Source organism: Ylistrum balloti, unplaced genomic scaffold (genome assembly GCF_031769215.1).
Source record: "Ylistrum balloti isolate Yb309-2 unplaced genomic scaffold, AGI_CSIRO_Ybal_v1 Utg370882, whole genome shotgun sequence".
Classification (NCBI taxonomy): Eukaryota; Metazoa; Mollusca; class Bivalvia; order Pectinida; family Pectinidae; genus Ylistrum; species Ylistrum balloti.
This window is the reverse complement of record NW_026782502.1, coordinates 47,210-62,523: the sequence shown is the minus strand read 5'-3', so window position 1 is coordinate 62,523 and position 15,314 is coordinate 47,210. Positions and strand designations below refer to the sequence as shown.

At 36.3% G+C, this 15,314-nt stretch overlaps 1 protein-coding gene and 1 pseudogene across 1 annotated transcript; one reads left to right on the top strand and one right to left on the bottom strand.

Annotated features, from left to right (window-relative positions):
• The first annotated feature begins 8,295 nt into the window (after positions 1-8,295).
• LOC132559236 (histidine-rich glycoprotein-like) lies at positions 8,296-9,004 on the top strand (annotated as a pseudogene).
• A 1,592-nt stretch (positions 9,005-10,596) lies between these two features.
• On the bottom strand, positions 10,597-14,980 carry LOC132559253 (actin, non-muscle 6.2-like). Its single transcript, XM_060223871.1, has 2 exons — positions 14,825-14,980; positions 10,597-12,087 (listed from the first exon to the last, which is right to left on the bottom strand). Exons 1-2 carry the CDS (start codon positions 14,948-14,950, stop codon positions 11,083-11,085), a joined length of 1,131 nt encoding a protein of 376 aa, XP_060079854.1. The 5' UTR covers positions 14,951-14,980; the 3' UTR covers positions 10,597-11,082.
• Between the last annotated feature and the right edge of the window lie 334 nt (positions 14,981-15,314).

Genomic DNA, 15,314 nt, shown 5'->3' with positions numbered 1-15,314 from the left:
GCTACATCATACAGCTGTTTTATCCTTCTAGGACTCGTCAGTGATGCTACAATATACAGATGTTTCGTCCTTCTAGAACTCGTCAGTGATGCTACAACATACAGCTGTTCCGTCTTTCTAGTACAAGTCAGTGATGCTACATCATACAGCTGTTTTATCCTTCTAGGACTCGTCAGTGATGCTACAATATACAGATGTTTCGTCCTTCTAGAACTCGTCAGTGATGCTACAACATACAGCTGTTTCGTCCTTCTAGGACTCGTCAGTGATGCTACAATATACAGATGTTTCGTCCTTCTAGAACTCGTCAGTGATGCTACAACATACAGCTGTTTCGTCCTTCTAGGACTCGTCAGTGATGCTACAACATACACGTGTTTCGTCCTTCTAGGACTCGTCAGTGATGCTACAACATACAGCTGTTTCGTCCTCCTAGGACTCGTCAGTGATGCTAAGGGCCTAAATTGTGAAGTCTAGGAGGCGACTGAGAAAAATCCAAAGTGATCGAAAAAAATTTTGATGAGAAGATCGAACGAACAAATACATACACATGCAAAATGTGTATATTACAATACACTGAACTGTATTGGTATGGCATTTTAACGTTATAAATGACAGAGCTTCATAGACAGACATAACACTGCATGTATGTTTATAACGACCATTAATGACATAGTAAACAAATCCAGTGCTTATAATCCTATTCTATGCCGATCACAACTTGGTTGAAATCAAACATTCGATTAATAAATCAATAAATCAAGAAGAATGCAATTTAATTCACGTTTTTAATTTCAAAAAAATACTTAACATCAGTAACAGTTTGCTATAACTGGCACTATCTGTGTATTTACTATGAAATCATTCATTTTCGTATGGGTTTCAATTTTTGTTGTTTTCGCAGTTTCTGTATAGTTAATAATACTAGTGGGGATTTAACTTCGCTATTTGAGGTCATTAAAAATACCGCGAAATAAATTACCCAATAAATATTTATCATCAATCAGGACATCTATATATATATATATATATCTAACATCAATCAAAATGTAAGGACATCTGTAATCATGGACCAAAAACTTGGAAGACCTCGAAATATCGTCCCGTAAAAAAAGAGCTTTACAGAACTCTTAATTCATACAATCACGTGTGCACGAATTGATAAAATAAATAAAAGAGTATTTACCGAGATATATCTGTCCACGATATAAAGAAACAGCGAAAGAAGAAACCCAAGAAAATTTATTATTTTACAGTAGACTTTGTCTCAGAGTGAAAATCGAAAACATTTTCTCTGTGGCAGAGTTAATAGCGCTGCACGAAAGTATTTCTAAATTTGTCTCTGGCTTTCTAACAGTCGAGTGCCAGAAAACATTTTAATGTAGACAGTCAACAACTACCTGACACAAACTGCTCTCAACTGATATACAATGAATCATCAAACATTGTTAAAAACGAAACCAAAAGTAAGTTTCTGTGTCTCGTGTTACTTACATATGACTATTCCTTACTGATCATAAGCAATGACAAAATTACTAAGATTATAACTATTGAAAAATAGATTATCTTCTAATAAGTTACATTTGGACATGAAGTTGAGACGTGACCGGTAGTGTCCTGAATTACAAGCACTGGTGAGGCCTTTATCGTTCTTAACATTCCCAGACATATTCTATAAAATTAACAAGTAAAATAGATTTAAGATTAAAACTGTGATTTCTGTAAAATTGATAATGTTTGCATGTCAATCAGGACTTGTGTAAAAAAAAAACAAAAAAACAAAAACAGCGTAGACTTTGTAGTAAGCGGTATTATTGGTTGAATGACTGCAAACTTATGTCCACAGACACACTGGTTTTATGGGCTTGTATATGACATGTATGCAAACTTGATATGTTTGTTTTAACGTTTTAAAAGCAATTTGATTTATGTTTTGTGAAACAGATATCACTGGTTTTATAAAACATATAATGTATCTGTCAATCATAACGAAATGCATACAAAAACAGATGACCCATATCTAAGCATCGTAAATTTAATTCTTACAATAAATTCTGGTGAACAGAATTCTTAGACATCCTGTTCACCGGTGAAAAACTTTAAGTAAAGATAACTATATTGATATACTATTATATATCACATTATTCAGGAGTATAAATTCATCATAGTTATTTTTGTAAGTAATGATAAGTGATATCTTGTTATCATCCTCGTTACAATTATATATATTATACAACTTCAGTAGCATACCTCTATCATAGTTGGGAGCGTTAATTGCTGTATTAGTTAGTTTTTGTAAATACAGCTAAGGGATACCTCTATAATGTTCTCGTTTTCCGATACTAGAAATAGAGGTTATCAATAAAACTATTTCACTTTTTCCTAACTCTATAAAAAACAAGATTACTTTTTCAACGAGAACTAATTTAGAGATAAATATATTTAAAGAAAGTTTATGGCTGTTGGCTCATAACCCGTCAGCTAAACAGAATTCATCTCTAGAGAAAACCAACAATTGTTTTATCAATATTATCAAAATTACAATTAATTTAACCAAGATCCATCTCTAATAATTCAATATCGAAAATTAACATTTTTGATGAACTTTTTGGATTTTAAAGTACATCGTTTATACGTTTATATTGAAATAACATGGTTTTATAAATGTTTTATTTGACACAGAGAAGAGACATGAACAAACAGAAAAAGAAATATTGTTCAACAGAGTTGGTCAGTGAGATAAAGACCCGATGTGTTCCAAAGAGGCTGAGAAACAGACCTATTCTTTGTTGTGGCATGCGACGGACTCCCGTATGTTGTTCAGTGAGCTGGTCAACAGCTACTACAAGGAGACCCGGTGTAGCGTGGTTTTGTGAAGAATGGTGAAATAACCGGAGTCAAAAGACCATAATGGTGAAATGAACCGGAGTCAAAAGACCATAATGGTGAAATGAACCGGAGTCAAAAGACCATAATGGTGAAATGAACCGGGGTCAAAAGACCATAATGGTGAAATGAACCGGGGTCAAAAGACCATAATGGTGAAATGTACCGGGGTCAAAAGACCATAATGGTGAAATGAACCGGGGTCAAAATACCATAATGGTGAAATGAACCGGGGTCAAAAGACCATAATGGTGAAATGTACCGGAGTCAAAAGACCATAATGGTAAAGTGAACCAGAGTCAAAAGACCATAATGGTGAAATGAACCGGGGTCAAAAGACCATAATGGTGAAATGAACCGGAGTCAAAAGACCATAATGGTGAAATGAAACACACACACCCTGTCCCATGATAAAGTGAAGCCACTAGCTTTTTTCCCAACTGATATTTCTTCACTTAATTTTGATCGCTTTACTTAATTATGTTCCTCCATACATAAAAAAGCAAACAATAACAAGGCTGAGGATATTCAGGGCATTACCATGAACATGGCAAAGTGAAAAATTAACATCTGTTTTAATTAATGTTTTTTAATGAACCCCATTCATTCATCTGAAGCCCTTTGCCCCACCTTAAATTTCCTCACCCTTATGGATTTTATTTATATATTGTGATGTATATGGAGGAACATTATTAAGTGAACCGATAAAAATAGCGTAGTAATATCTATTTAAAACAAAGTGTAAAGTGGCTTCACTTTAATTTTTTTTTTTTTTTTGTTATGTGGAGGTGGGGGGGGGCGGTTCACCCTACCATGGGCTTCATTTTATCATACAACACCGGAACAACATAAACCTAACTGTTCACGGGATGATTCACCAAGCAAATTTCTTCATACCTGACATGATGTATTGATTATTTGATAACAATTTATGTTATGTATCATTGTTATGATGAGATAAGACAAGATAGCCACCTACAGTAGACACGAGGTGGTACAGAAGGACTATATGTAAACTGAACCCGACACAAGGTCATGTAATCAACGTCAGCTCTATTATTAAGATAGGCAATAAACTGATGATAGTTTAAGTTCCATTAATATCAGAGAAACCGACAATATGGCCACCTAGTGGACACGACAGTCCGGACAATATATCATAGACACTGCACGTTACAAAACATTATCTCTAACAATCTACTCATAAAGCAGTACATAAATGATAGTTCGTGATACCAAAGAAACCCAGCAACGTTGATACGCGAAAACAAGACAGGCACGAATCAAAATCTGTCTTCCCTTGTTAATTGGGTTAACTGTGTATACGTATATATGTATCTGCACACTACGACAAGAAACGACACAACAATGAATATGAAGAGAAAAGGCCAACCTTACAGAGAGGGTGACTTTGTATTTATTTATGAAATTAAAAACATATCTTACAGTTACATAAACCATAAAATGAACAAAAGATTATTTTTTCATTAATTATAATAAAAAGCCAATGTGGGGTTAACAAAAAAACCCGCCGCAAAGACATGACAAGATGTCTTCCCCACAAAGGCGAACTATGAATAATAAAGTTGTGGAAATACAAGGCTGGAAACCCATACAATATTACACATGCCACATAGTTATCTATTGATTGAATATACACATTGGTAACAAACAAAAACATTGGACATGGCCCAAGCAAGATCCAACAAGATAGTATACAAAATTTAACGTAATCTAATGAATAGTAAGACACTTGATCTACATCTACCAGACCAAACTGGTTAATGCTTCACATTTACAAAGAATTTACTAAACTAGACATTGCATGTGAAAATGAAAAGAAAAAATACCAATAGACAATAGTTAACACAGATCGGTCCGTGCAAGGTCTGAAATTATCTATCTTCAGCACCAAAATGATGCATATGGGCACAACGAACATGACCGACTAACAGGAACCTGGGCCAGAGGGCTAATGGCCATAAATCGGTGTGACAGAACTTGCCCAAGCAAGCGCTGTTAAAACATGCATTATCAAAATATATAGCTACAAAAAGAAAAGCTCTGACAAAATATGCACCATTAGCCGGTATATACCTACATCAGAGACGTATATATCACATTATATGTGTATCTGCCTATATTAAACATTACGTAGCCACTCACCCATGAAGTTGTACCCGATCTACAGGGAATGAACGTATCTAAGTTAAATATCCGTAGAAACGGTAATAACTACATTGTATAATACTTATCATCATAATTTCTATAGCCACTGGTATAACACTGACGGAAAATATGACGAATCAAAGTAAATATTGATAACAAATTTGATAATCTTACCTGCAGGTATGATCAACATGGTAAGGTATGATTCAACGAAAGAATTGGATTTCCCAGAAAGGCTATAAATAGGCAGTGGCAGTTGTTTCCGGGTCAAAATACATCTACACGAAAGTTAGTTCCACTAAGTTTTCAATCGTTAAAGCTGTTCGTAATGCACTGGTGGCATTTGGAGAATCAATATAGTATTTCATTACCTCGAAGTCGACAGAACCGTGGGAAAATCTCGAGTTACCCGAGTATTCAATTTAAGTGAATTCGAATGTTTAGTGTGAAATTTGGTCGGGACCGACGGAAAGTTTCGAATTCAACGTTTGGCTTTAATTAAGAAAGATCAAAAGAAAAAAATTTCGGACACTCTTAACGGTAAAATGTAACAGAACAATAAAAAACAAAGGCATCTTATTCATTTCATTTTCATCCTGTATCGACTGCTGCAAGAGTTTTCCAAAATAATATTAACTTATCTTCAACACAACAGCAAGGTTTTTTTATTAGACCTTTTTTACAATAATGTGACAAATAGCGTTGTCCACAATCATTTGTTTGGAGCTCGCGCAGTGAGCTCATGCTATTTGATAAATAAATTCGAAATAAATGGTAAAAAGGACGAGGAGACTAATATGTGTACTTTAAAAGCTGTATACAGCAATAAATTTATATTTACAAGTGTATATATAGGGATAAAGACAGAATCTCTACAATGCACCGAGTACATTGTGAATAAGAGCAGACTGTCATAAACACGTCTGCACGTCGTAAGGCTTAGTGGTCCCTTGCCTCACTGTCTCTAACACACGATACAATGTATTCCACTACACAAACGTAGACATTATGCCAGCATTAGGAAAGACATCACAACCAATGTATTTATACTCTTTGTATAGAATAGCTATGTATATCCGGGTCGGCTGCACAGGGAGCAGTCGCTAAAAATAGATCGCCCTACCTGGACGACAATACAGGTATGCATCCAAGTAAACAACACAGATTATTAGTCATTCACTCATAAATGAACAAGAAATAAAATTGCTTTTAAAGTGAAACTTTACTAGAGTTAGTCCAAAGATTATCTACAAATGGTATAATGGCATAATGCTGTACTGATCGAGTGATGACGTCATGGAGGTCATGTACTTAATTTTTGACAATGAACCATGATCTTAATGAAGAAGCAGAAGAGGAAGATCAATTCTTTTCACCAGTGAAAGTCCGTCAAAACAACAGGTATTTTCACCAGTGAAAGTCCGTCAAAACAACAGGTATTTTCACCAGTGAAAGTCCGTCAAAACAACAGGTATTTTCACCAGTGAAAGTCCGTCAAAACAACAGGTATTTCACCAGTGAAAGTCCGTCAAAACAACAGGTATTTTCACCAGTGAAAGTCCGTCAAAACAACAGGTATTTTCACCAGTGAAAGTCCGTCAAAACAACAGGTATTTCACCAGTGAAAGTCCGTCAAAACAACAGGTATTTTCACCAGTGAAAGTCCGTCAAAACAACAGGTATTTTCACCAGTGAAAGTCCGTAAAAACAACAGGTATTTTCACCAGTGAAAGTCCGTCAAAACAACAGGTATTTCACCAGTGAAAGTCCGTCAAAACAACAGGTATTTTCACCAGTGAAAGTCCATCAAAACAACAGGTATTTTCACCAGTGAAAGTCCGTCAAAACAACAGGTATTTTCACCAGTGAAAGTCCGTCAAAACAACAGGTATTTTTACAAGTGAAAGTCCGTCAAAACAATCGGTATTTTCACCAAATTGTGAGTGAGTCATGTCTCTAGGTAATGTCAGTCTTCCTTTGGTACATACACAGAGGATATTCTACAGATTTCGTGACGAAATGGAGTTGTTAGAAGTTATTTGTCAAGGTCATTCATGTGATCAAACAATATATGGCTATTGCGAAGAAGTTGTTTTCAATACATTTGACCCCCATGACCTTTAAACAGGGTCAAGGATTGGACAGAGAGGTAATTGAGAAAGGCAGATTCGAACCATCGGATGACATTAGGCTTAAAATCTAATGGATATCAGTTGACTTTTCATTGTGCTTAATTACAGTTACCGATAAATATGTTCATTAATTTGTAGAAAAACAGATTTATACTACACTTACGGACTAAGCTATTGAAATATTGATGCATAATATTAATGCATAAATCTTGGCGTTACAGCCACAGCCACATTCTGTTAGAAGTTGTATATGGATTAACCTTGTACTCCTTGCCTGGCACCAACTGAGAAAACAGGTAATGGGCCAATCCAGCCATAATTTCTTTTTCTTTATTTCTGCTTGTTGGATGTTATAAGTTTCGTTAGTGCCATTCCAAGTTTTTCATGGAAAAAATATCAAATGATCACCAAATTCATGAAGTACTAAATGTGATATATGCACTATGAACATGGCATGCAGGCTGTCATTGGGAGGCATCCCTTTACTATACCTGACAAGAGGCCAAAGAACACAAATCGCTCACCTGTTCTGACCGTTCGTTTCATGAGGAGTATTTGATTCTATCATATCTAGGTAATGAAATGATGATAGTCAATTTGACCCTTATCGACCCTGCCCATTAACTTCTCGAGGTTAGCTTAGCCACTGGTGAACAGTGGCCACGCCATAATCCAGGAGGCCGAGACCCACCGTTTATACAAAATTGATTCTCCTTCACCCACACATTCACTCATACATTCTCTCACACATTCACCCACACATTCACTCACATATTCACCCAAACATTCACTCACACAATTACTCACACATTCACTCACACATTCACTCACACATTCACTCACACATTCACCCACTCATTCACTCACATATTCACCCAAACATTCACTCACACAATTACTCACACATTCACTCACACATTCACTCATATATTCACACACACACACACACACACACACACACATTCACTCACACATTCACCCACTCATTCACTAACACGATTACTCACAATTTAACCCACACATTCACTCACACATTCACCCACAAATTCACTCACACATTCACTCATACATTCACTCACACATTCACTCACACATTCACTCACTCATTTACTCACACATTCACTCACACATTCACTCACACATTCACCCACTCATTCACTCACACATTCACTCACACATACACCCTCTCATTCACTCACACATTCACTCACTCATTCACTCACACATTCACTCACACATTCACCCACTCATTCACTCACACATTCACTCACACATTCACTCATTCATTCACACCCACATATTCACTCACACATTCACTCACTCATTCACCCACACATTCACTCACTCATTCACTCACACATTCACTCACACATTCACTCACACATTCACCCACTCATTCACTCACACATTCACTCACACATTCACTCATTCATTCACACCCACACATTCACTCACACATTCACTCACACATTCACTTACACATTCACTCATTCATTCACTCACACATTCATCCACTCATTCACTCACACATTCACTCACACATTCACACACACATTCACACACACATTCACTCACACATTCACACACACATTCACTCACACATTCACACACACATTCACTCACACATTCACACACACATTCACACACACATTCACTCACACATTCACACACACATTCACTCACACATTCACTCCCATATTCACATACACATTTACCCACACATTCACACACACATTCACTCACACATTCACTCCCATATTCACACACACATTCATCCACACATTTTCCTGCAGATTTACATTCATACATTTTACTGACCTGTCACAATCTATCTGATTTTCACATACATTGTGAGACACAAATGTCAGATGTCATACCGTGGTATAGACAAACTGAAGTATACACACTTTGATATTTGATATAACTGCCATATCATACAAAGAATAAATAACAATTTACATAGCAAAGAAAGTTCATCAAAACCATCATTCACTCACACATTCACTATATGTTACACATCATTCACACACACAAAGAAAGTTAGGAGGAAGATATATGTTACACACACATCATTGCAACATATACACACACACAAAGAAAGTTAGGAGGAAGATATATGTTAATAATAACATCAAAACCATCATTGCAATGTATATACAACAATTTACATAGCAAAGAAAGTTAGGAGGAAGATATATGTTAATAATACATCAAAACCATCACACATATACAACACACACAAAGAAAGTTAGGAGGAAGATATATGTTACATAATAACATCAAGACCATCATTGCAATGTATATACAACAATTTACACACAGAAAGTTAGGAGGAAGATATACACACACATTGCAATGTATATACAACAATTTACATAGCAAAGAAAGTTAGGAGGAAGATATATGTTAATAATATCATCAAGTCCATCATTGCAATGTATATACAACAATTTACATAGCAAAGAAAGTTAGGAGGAAGATATATGTTAATAATAACATCAAAACCATCATTGCAATGTATATACAACAATTTACATAGCAAAGAAAGTTAGGAGGAAGATATATGTTAATAATAACATCAAAACCATCATTGCAATGTATATACAACAATTTACATAGCAAAGAAAGTTAGGAGGAAGATATATGTTAATAATAACATCAAAACCATCATTGCAATGTATATACAACAATTTACATAGCAAAGAAAGTTAGGAGGAAGATATATGTTAATAATAACATCAAGACCATCATTGCAATGTATATACAAATTACCTCTCTTTAGTGAAACTTAACACACTTATCCAGCATGACGAGGGCTATGAAAATAAGATAAGCCTTTTCTTTACGACTGATTTCTATAGCAGTACCTGCAGATTTACCTCCCTTTATTATGTCGTCTAAATACGGAAGGATGTTGAGGCATTTCGTTCGCCAGTGTTTAATCAATGTTTGTTTACTTTTGAAACAAATCCTACTGTAAATCTACCTTGCCAATAAGAATCCATATAATACCTCATAATGTGTGCTGATTTACGTTCTATAAACAGCTTGGGTCATTTAAGGACATGGTGGAGGAAAGCCGGAGTTCTTGGGGAAAATCACCGACCTGCAACCAGTACCTTATGACTGCCCAACGCTGGCCTCGAACAAACGTGGACAACTAGTGATACAGACAGTCAGGCGCTTTAACCACTCCCCCTGTCGTGTAATAGGCCGATTTGAGGGTAAAACTAAGCAGTGCTTACACATTATATTTACTTCTGACCGCTTGTGAATCATCGTTCTGAATGCTTAATGAAAATAAATTTCAACACTGATGATAGTTACAAAATAAAACTTTATTGAGTAAAAATTACAGCTAATTCGACATCAAGAGTATTCTTTATAAAAATATAAAAATTCCATTATACTATTTTTCTCAAGTTTGAACTCAGTGTCTTTTATTCAATTCACATGTTAATTGCACTATAATAACATGGTTTTAACCTAATTTTCTAATTTGTTTTTGCTGAACTAACATTAAAATTACTTTCTATATCTAATTTTAGATACACAAATATATTAGGTTGAATGCTGAACTAACGAACTCAAGTTCTAAAAAGAATCATTTTCACGTGGAAATGTATAATATATGTTATATAGACGTTTAAATGCTTGAAGTATTGTTCGACAAAGAAAACGTAAACCAGGAACTGAAAGTCGTCTTTGTCCTATGACATGACTTCCGGTGAAAATTATCAATGATATTGGACATCTTGTGACTAATTTCTCGTACATCAAAACCCGCGAATTCCTATCTGGATCCATACAGTACAAATTCTTCATATTCTACAAATCTTCTGGGAAATTGTAACCCAGACTACGCTCGTTCAAATACTCCCGGTCACTCAGGCGCTTAGAAACATTTACGATGAACAATGCTTGGACCGGATTCGTCATACTCCTGTTTGCTGATCCACATTTGTTGGAAAGTGGAAAGAGAAGCCAGGATAGATCCACCGATCCAGACGGAATATTTCCTCTCGGGTGGAGCGATAATCTTAATTTTCATGGTTGGTGGTGCTAGAGCTGTAACTTCCTTCTGCATCCGGTCAGCGATACCAGGGTACATCGTACTTCCGCCAGAAAGAACTATGTTTGCGTAGAGATCTTTACGAATGTCGACGTCACATTTCATTATACTGTTATACGTTGTTTCGTGGATTCCAACAGTCTCCATGCCTAAGAAGGACGGCTGTAACAGGGATTCTGGGCACCGGAACCTCTCATTCCCAATGGTGATAACTTGACCGTCCGGTAACTCGTAACTTTTCTCCAGACTTGAAGAAGATGATGCTGTCTGCATCTCACTCTCAAAGTCCAAAGCCACATATGCCAGTTTCTCCTTAATATCTCGGACAATTTCTCTTTCGGCTGTAGTTGTGAATGAGTATCCTCGTTCCGTTAAAATTTTCATAAGGTAGTCCGTGAGATCTCGTCCGGCGAGATCCAATCTCAAAATGGCGTGAGGGAGAGCGTATCCTTCATAGATTGGCACAGTATGGCTGACGCCATCACCGGAATCGAGAACGATGCCAGTGGTACGACCGGAAGCGTACAGAGACAACACAGCCTGGATAGCCACGTACATAGCAGGAGAGTTGAAGGTCTCAAACATGATCTGTGTCATCTTCTCCCTGTTTGCCTTTGGGTTGAGGGGAGCCTCTGTCAGGAGGACGGGGTGCTCCTCTGGAGCCACACGAAGCTCGTTGTAGAAGGTGTGATGCCAGATCTTCTCCATGTCGTCCCAGTTTGTGACGATGCCGTGTTCGATAGGGTACTTGAGAGTGAGGATTCCTCTCTTGCTCTGGGCCTCATCACCGACATAGCTGTCCTTCTGTCCCATTCCAACCATCACACCCTGAAAATTCATTAAAATGTTTATCAAAACGCTGAGAAAATTTATATTCAAAACAGATTATGAAGTTCTGCTTCGGGGTGGGGCGGGGACGGGGGCGGGGCGGGGCGGGGCGGGGCGGGGCGGGGCGGGGCCTGGGCGGAGACTCCAAAGCATTCTAAAAAGTATATATATATATTTTTTTATCTCAATATCAAAGCCTTTAACATTGGATTGTCAGCTTTAAGCTAAGTGGAGCCGTGTCTGTTTGAATCAGTTGATTTATACTCAGTACGAAAGTATATCTTTTCTCTAGGTTTGATATAGTGACGCATTCATGTTACCATACAAGGTGGCTGATCAGAAGAAACCATTTAAGGTTTCAGCTCAAAATCTAAAGTTCTTTCTCGTTTCGTATTCACAAAATAATCTGAGCTCAAGATATTCAGCACGTTCTCAAGCTTGACTGAGTATGATCTTACCCGTGCTCGCGATATAATTAAGTGACACGGTTTCCATGGTGAATTATCAAACTACGTGATTTGATTAACTACCATTTTTAAATACTGTTAATTACTTATATTTCGCGTGGGATTTATTTTCGCGTTACTGCGCAAGGAGAGGTAATCAACGAACTCAAATCCCTCACTATCATTTGTACTAAAATATTTTTGGATGGCATCCTTGTTGTTTCGGTTACCGATGTCGGAGTCTCACAAAGTCCATGTCTCTGATAGCTCATCATTCGCGAATATAAAGTAACTTCTAGATCAGCGTTCGCGAAATCATGTACTCGCAAATATGTCTGAAGAGATAAGTTCGCAAAAATAAATATTCGCTGAATCGAAATGATTTACAGTAGATTAATACTAGCTGTCATCAGTCTTAGTTACGTATGTATCCATCGCACATGGTGGCACATACTGGAAAAGGGACGGTACGAATTTCACTAACGTGACAACAGTTTACATGCAAACATGTTTTCACTTTATGTGTCTCGTCCCGGTGTCATTACACAGTTCATATAATATCCTGCTAATCTTTAAATCGCAAATTGATTTCGGAAAAATCATAAACGAATAAAGGAAGTCATGTTGATTGTGCACGTGTAGCATCTCACATCGCCGACCTGTGAGTCAGGCTACACAGATCGGACGTTTCCGCTCTTTCAGGCGACAATCTTGCTTCCATATATGGTTATTTTTCCATTAACCGCATCTTCATTATGTGTATGACAAATGTCTAGCAATTGAACTCAACATCTGGTTAACTAGATATCCCTCTTTAGTTTAATTTGGTTTCTTATATATCTTTTAATTTCATGATACAAATTCAAAAGATCGGTTTCTTGACCCGATAAAAAACTATTTTTGTATACCAATCATAAAAGTTGACGAGAAAGTTCAATAACTTGTGTCAATCGTGTACAAAATGACCAGACGAAATGTTCTAATATTTTCGGGAACTTGTCTAGATTTACACATAACTGGAGATTTCTGAACTTTAATATTCAAGTTTTACCCCTCTGAAGATTTTCTTACCTCCTATACTTAGCACGTATTATTCAGAAAATGTTGTTTTGGATAAACACGTGGGCGTTGTAATGGTAGGAGCTAAACACTTTCTCTGACAGACCAAATCTTGAAATTGTTTTAATGTTTCTCCCGACGCTTTTGACTATCAACGGTTATAAAGTATTTTAATTAATCTGTTTTTAGAGAAAAGAGAGGAAAAAATAGAGAAAGAAAAAGAAAATTTTAAAGGGGAAAGTTTCGGTAAAGTTGAAAATATTTCTAACTTTATATATACACACTATAAACAGATTCACATTTCAAAACACAATGAAACAAAATCTTCCTTTGAAACAATTTTAACATTGGTACAACGATGAGATAGAATTCCACAATTTCTTGCGCACAGAGAGAAAAAATTAAGGAAGCTGGATATATTTTGAACGACGAAAAAAGTATAACATTGGTTTCTAAATTAAAATTGAATTTATTAGCTGTCCATCGTATAGAAAAATAAACAATGACTTTTAAAATTTTCGCCGTATGTGATACTGTGATCATAAATAGGTTTTAATCACATTTATTGTCAAATATCAATAGGAAGTTGGCGGATTCTCCTCTTTTCTGGCATCTGTTTATATAAAATATTGCTTGAACCACACAAAATACAATTTATAAAAATTTACCTACATCTGCCTTGTTTCCAGGCGACGAATTTTTATCATGTAAAAATTCTGATTTTTAATTCTTAGTTTTCTGAAAGTAAGAGTATTAGTAAAGCAACATACGGGGTTATATATTAACAACTTTTATGTGTCGTAGAATCCAGGTGATATGTCATTAAACGTTCTTTTAACCGGAGACATAGGGCTAAGTTCAGCAGAAAACTCGCTTTTAGCTAGAGCTGTTCAAAAAATTATAGATGCATCTGAGCGATCTGGCTAGTTACCTGCATTCACCACCTTTTCTCCTTTGTACTATATACTCCCTTCTTCTCCCCTAACCTACCCCCCTCCCTCTCTTCAGTCCTCCCCTTTTGTTTCAATCAAAAATTATTTTATAAATATATTGTTACATTGCTGGTTGTTTAAGTATTTGTGTATAAACTATTAATGGAGAGGGCTTTATAAGTTGGTAAAACTTGTGTCCAATCCTATTGTACAAACTTTCTGCAATAAAATAATTATTAAATCAAAACTTTTATGTAAAATCATTATTATTAGAATTTTTAAAAAATTAATTGGAAATACCTGATGTCTGGGGCGTCCTACTATGGACGGGAAAACTGCACGAGGGGCATCATCCCCTGCAAATCCCGCTTTGCACATTCCTGAACCATTGTCCACTACAAGTGCGGCAACTTCATCTTCAGCCATGGTGTCTAGAAATTGATTTTCTCGAAAATTTAGTTTCGTTGAATTATCTTACGGCCTTTCGCCTTTAGCTCCAAGTAATACTGAACACGAAATGTCCAACGTCCTTTGACTTAAAAGCTTCGCTGGTTCCATGTGTCATGTTAAGAGCCTCGTTGTGGCGTTAACCATATTTGGACATGAAGGATTTACCGTATAAGGATATCTATGTCTAGTTCTCTATTAAGTAGACGGAAAGCCTCCCATATACAACCTTTAACTGTGTACATAGAGTATACATCGAGGACAAACCAAATGTAATACATGATCAACTATAACTAATAATTCTTGAAGATTTGTGTGTACGTGATCGTTAATGTTTAACCAC

Bases quoted from the DNA above. Each gene is read 5' to 3' on its own strand.
- LOC132559253 (XM_060223871.1), bottom strand. From the start codon at position 14,950: ATGGCTGAAGATGAAGTTGCCGCACTTGTAGTGGACAATGGTTCAGGA. The intron at 12,088-14,824 runs GTATTTCCAATT...ATGAATTTTCAG, and splicing joins TAGGACGCCCCAGACATCAG to GGTGTGATGGTTGGAATGGG.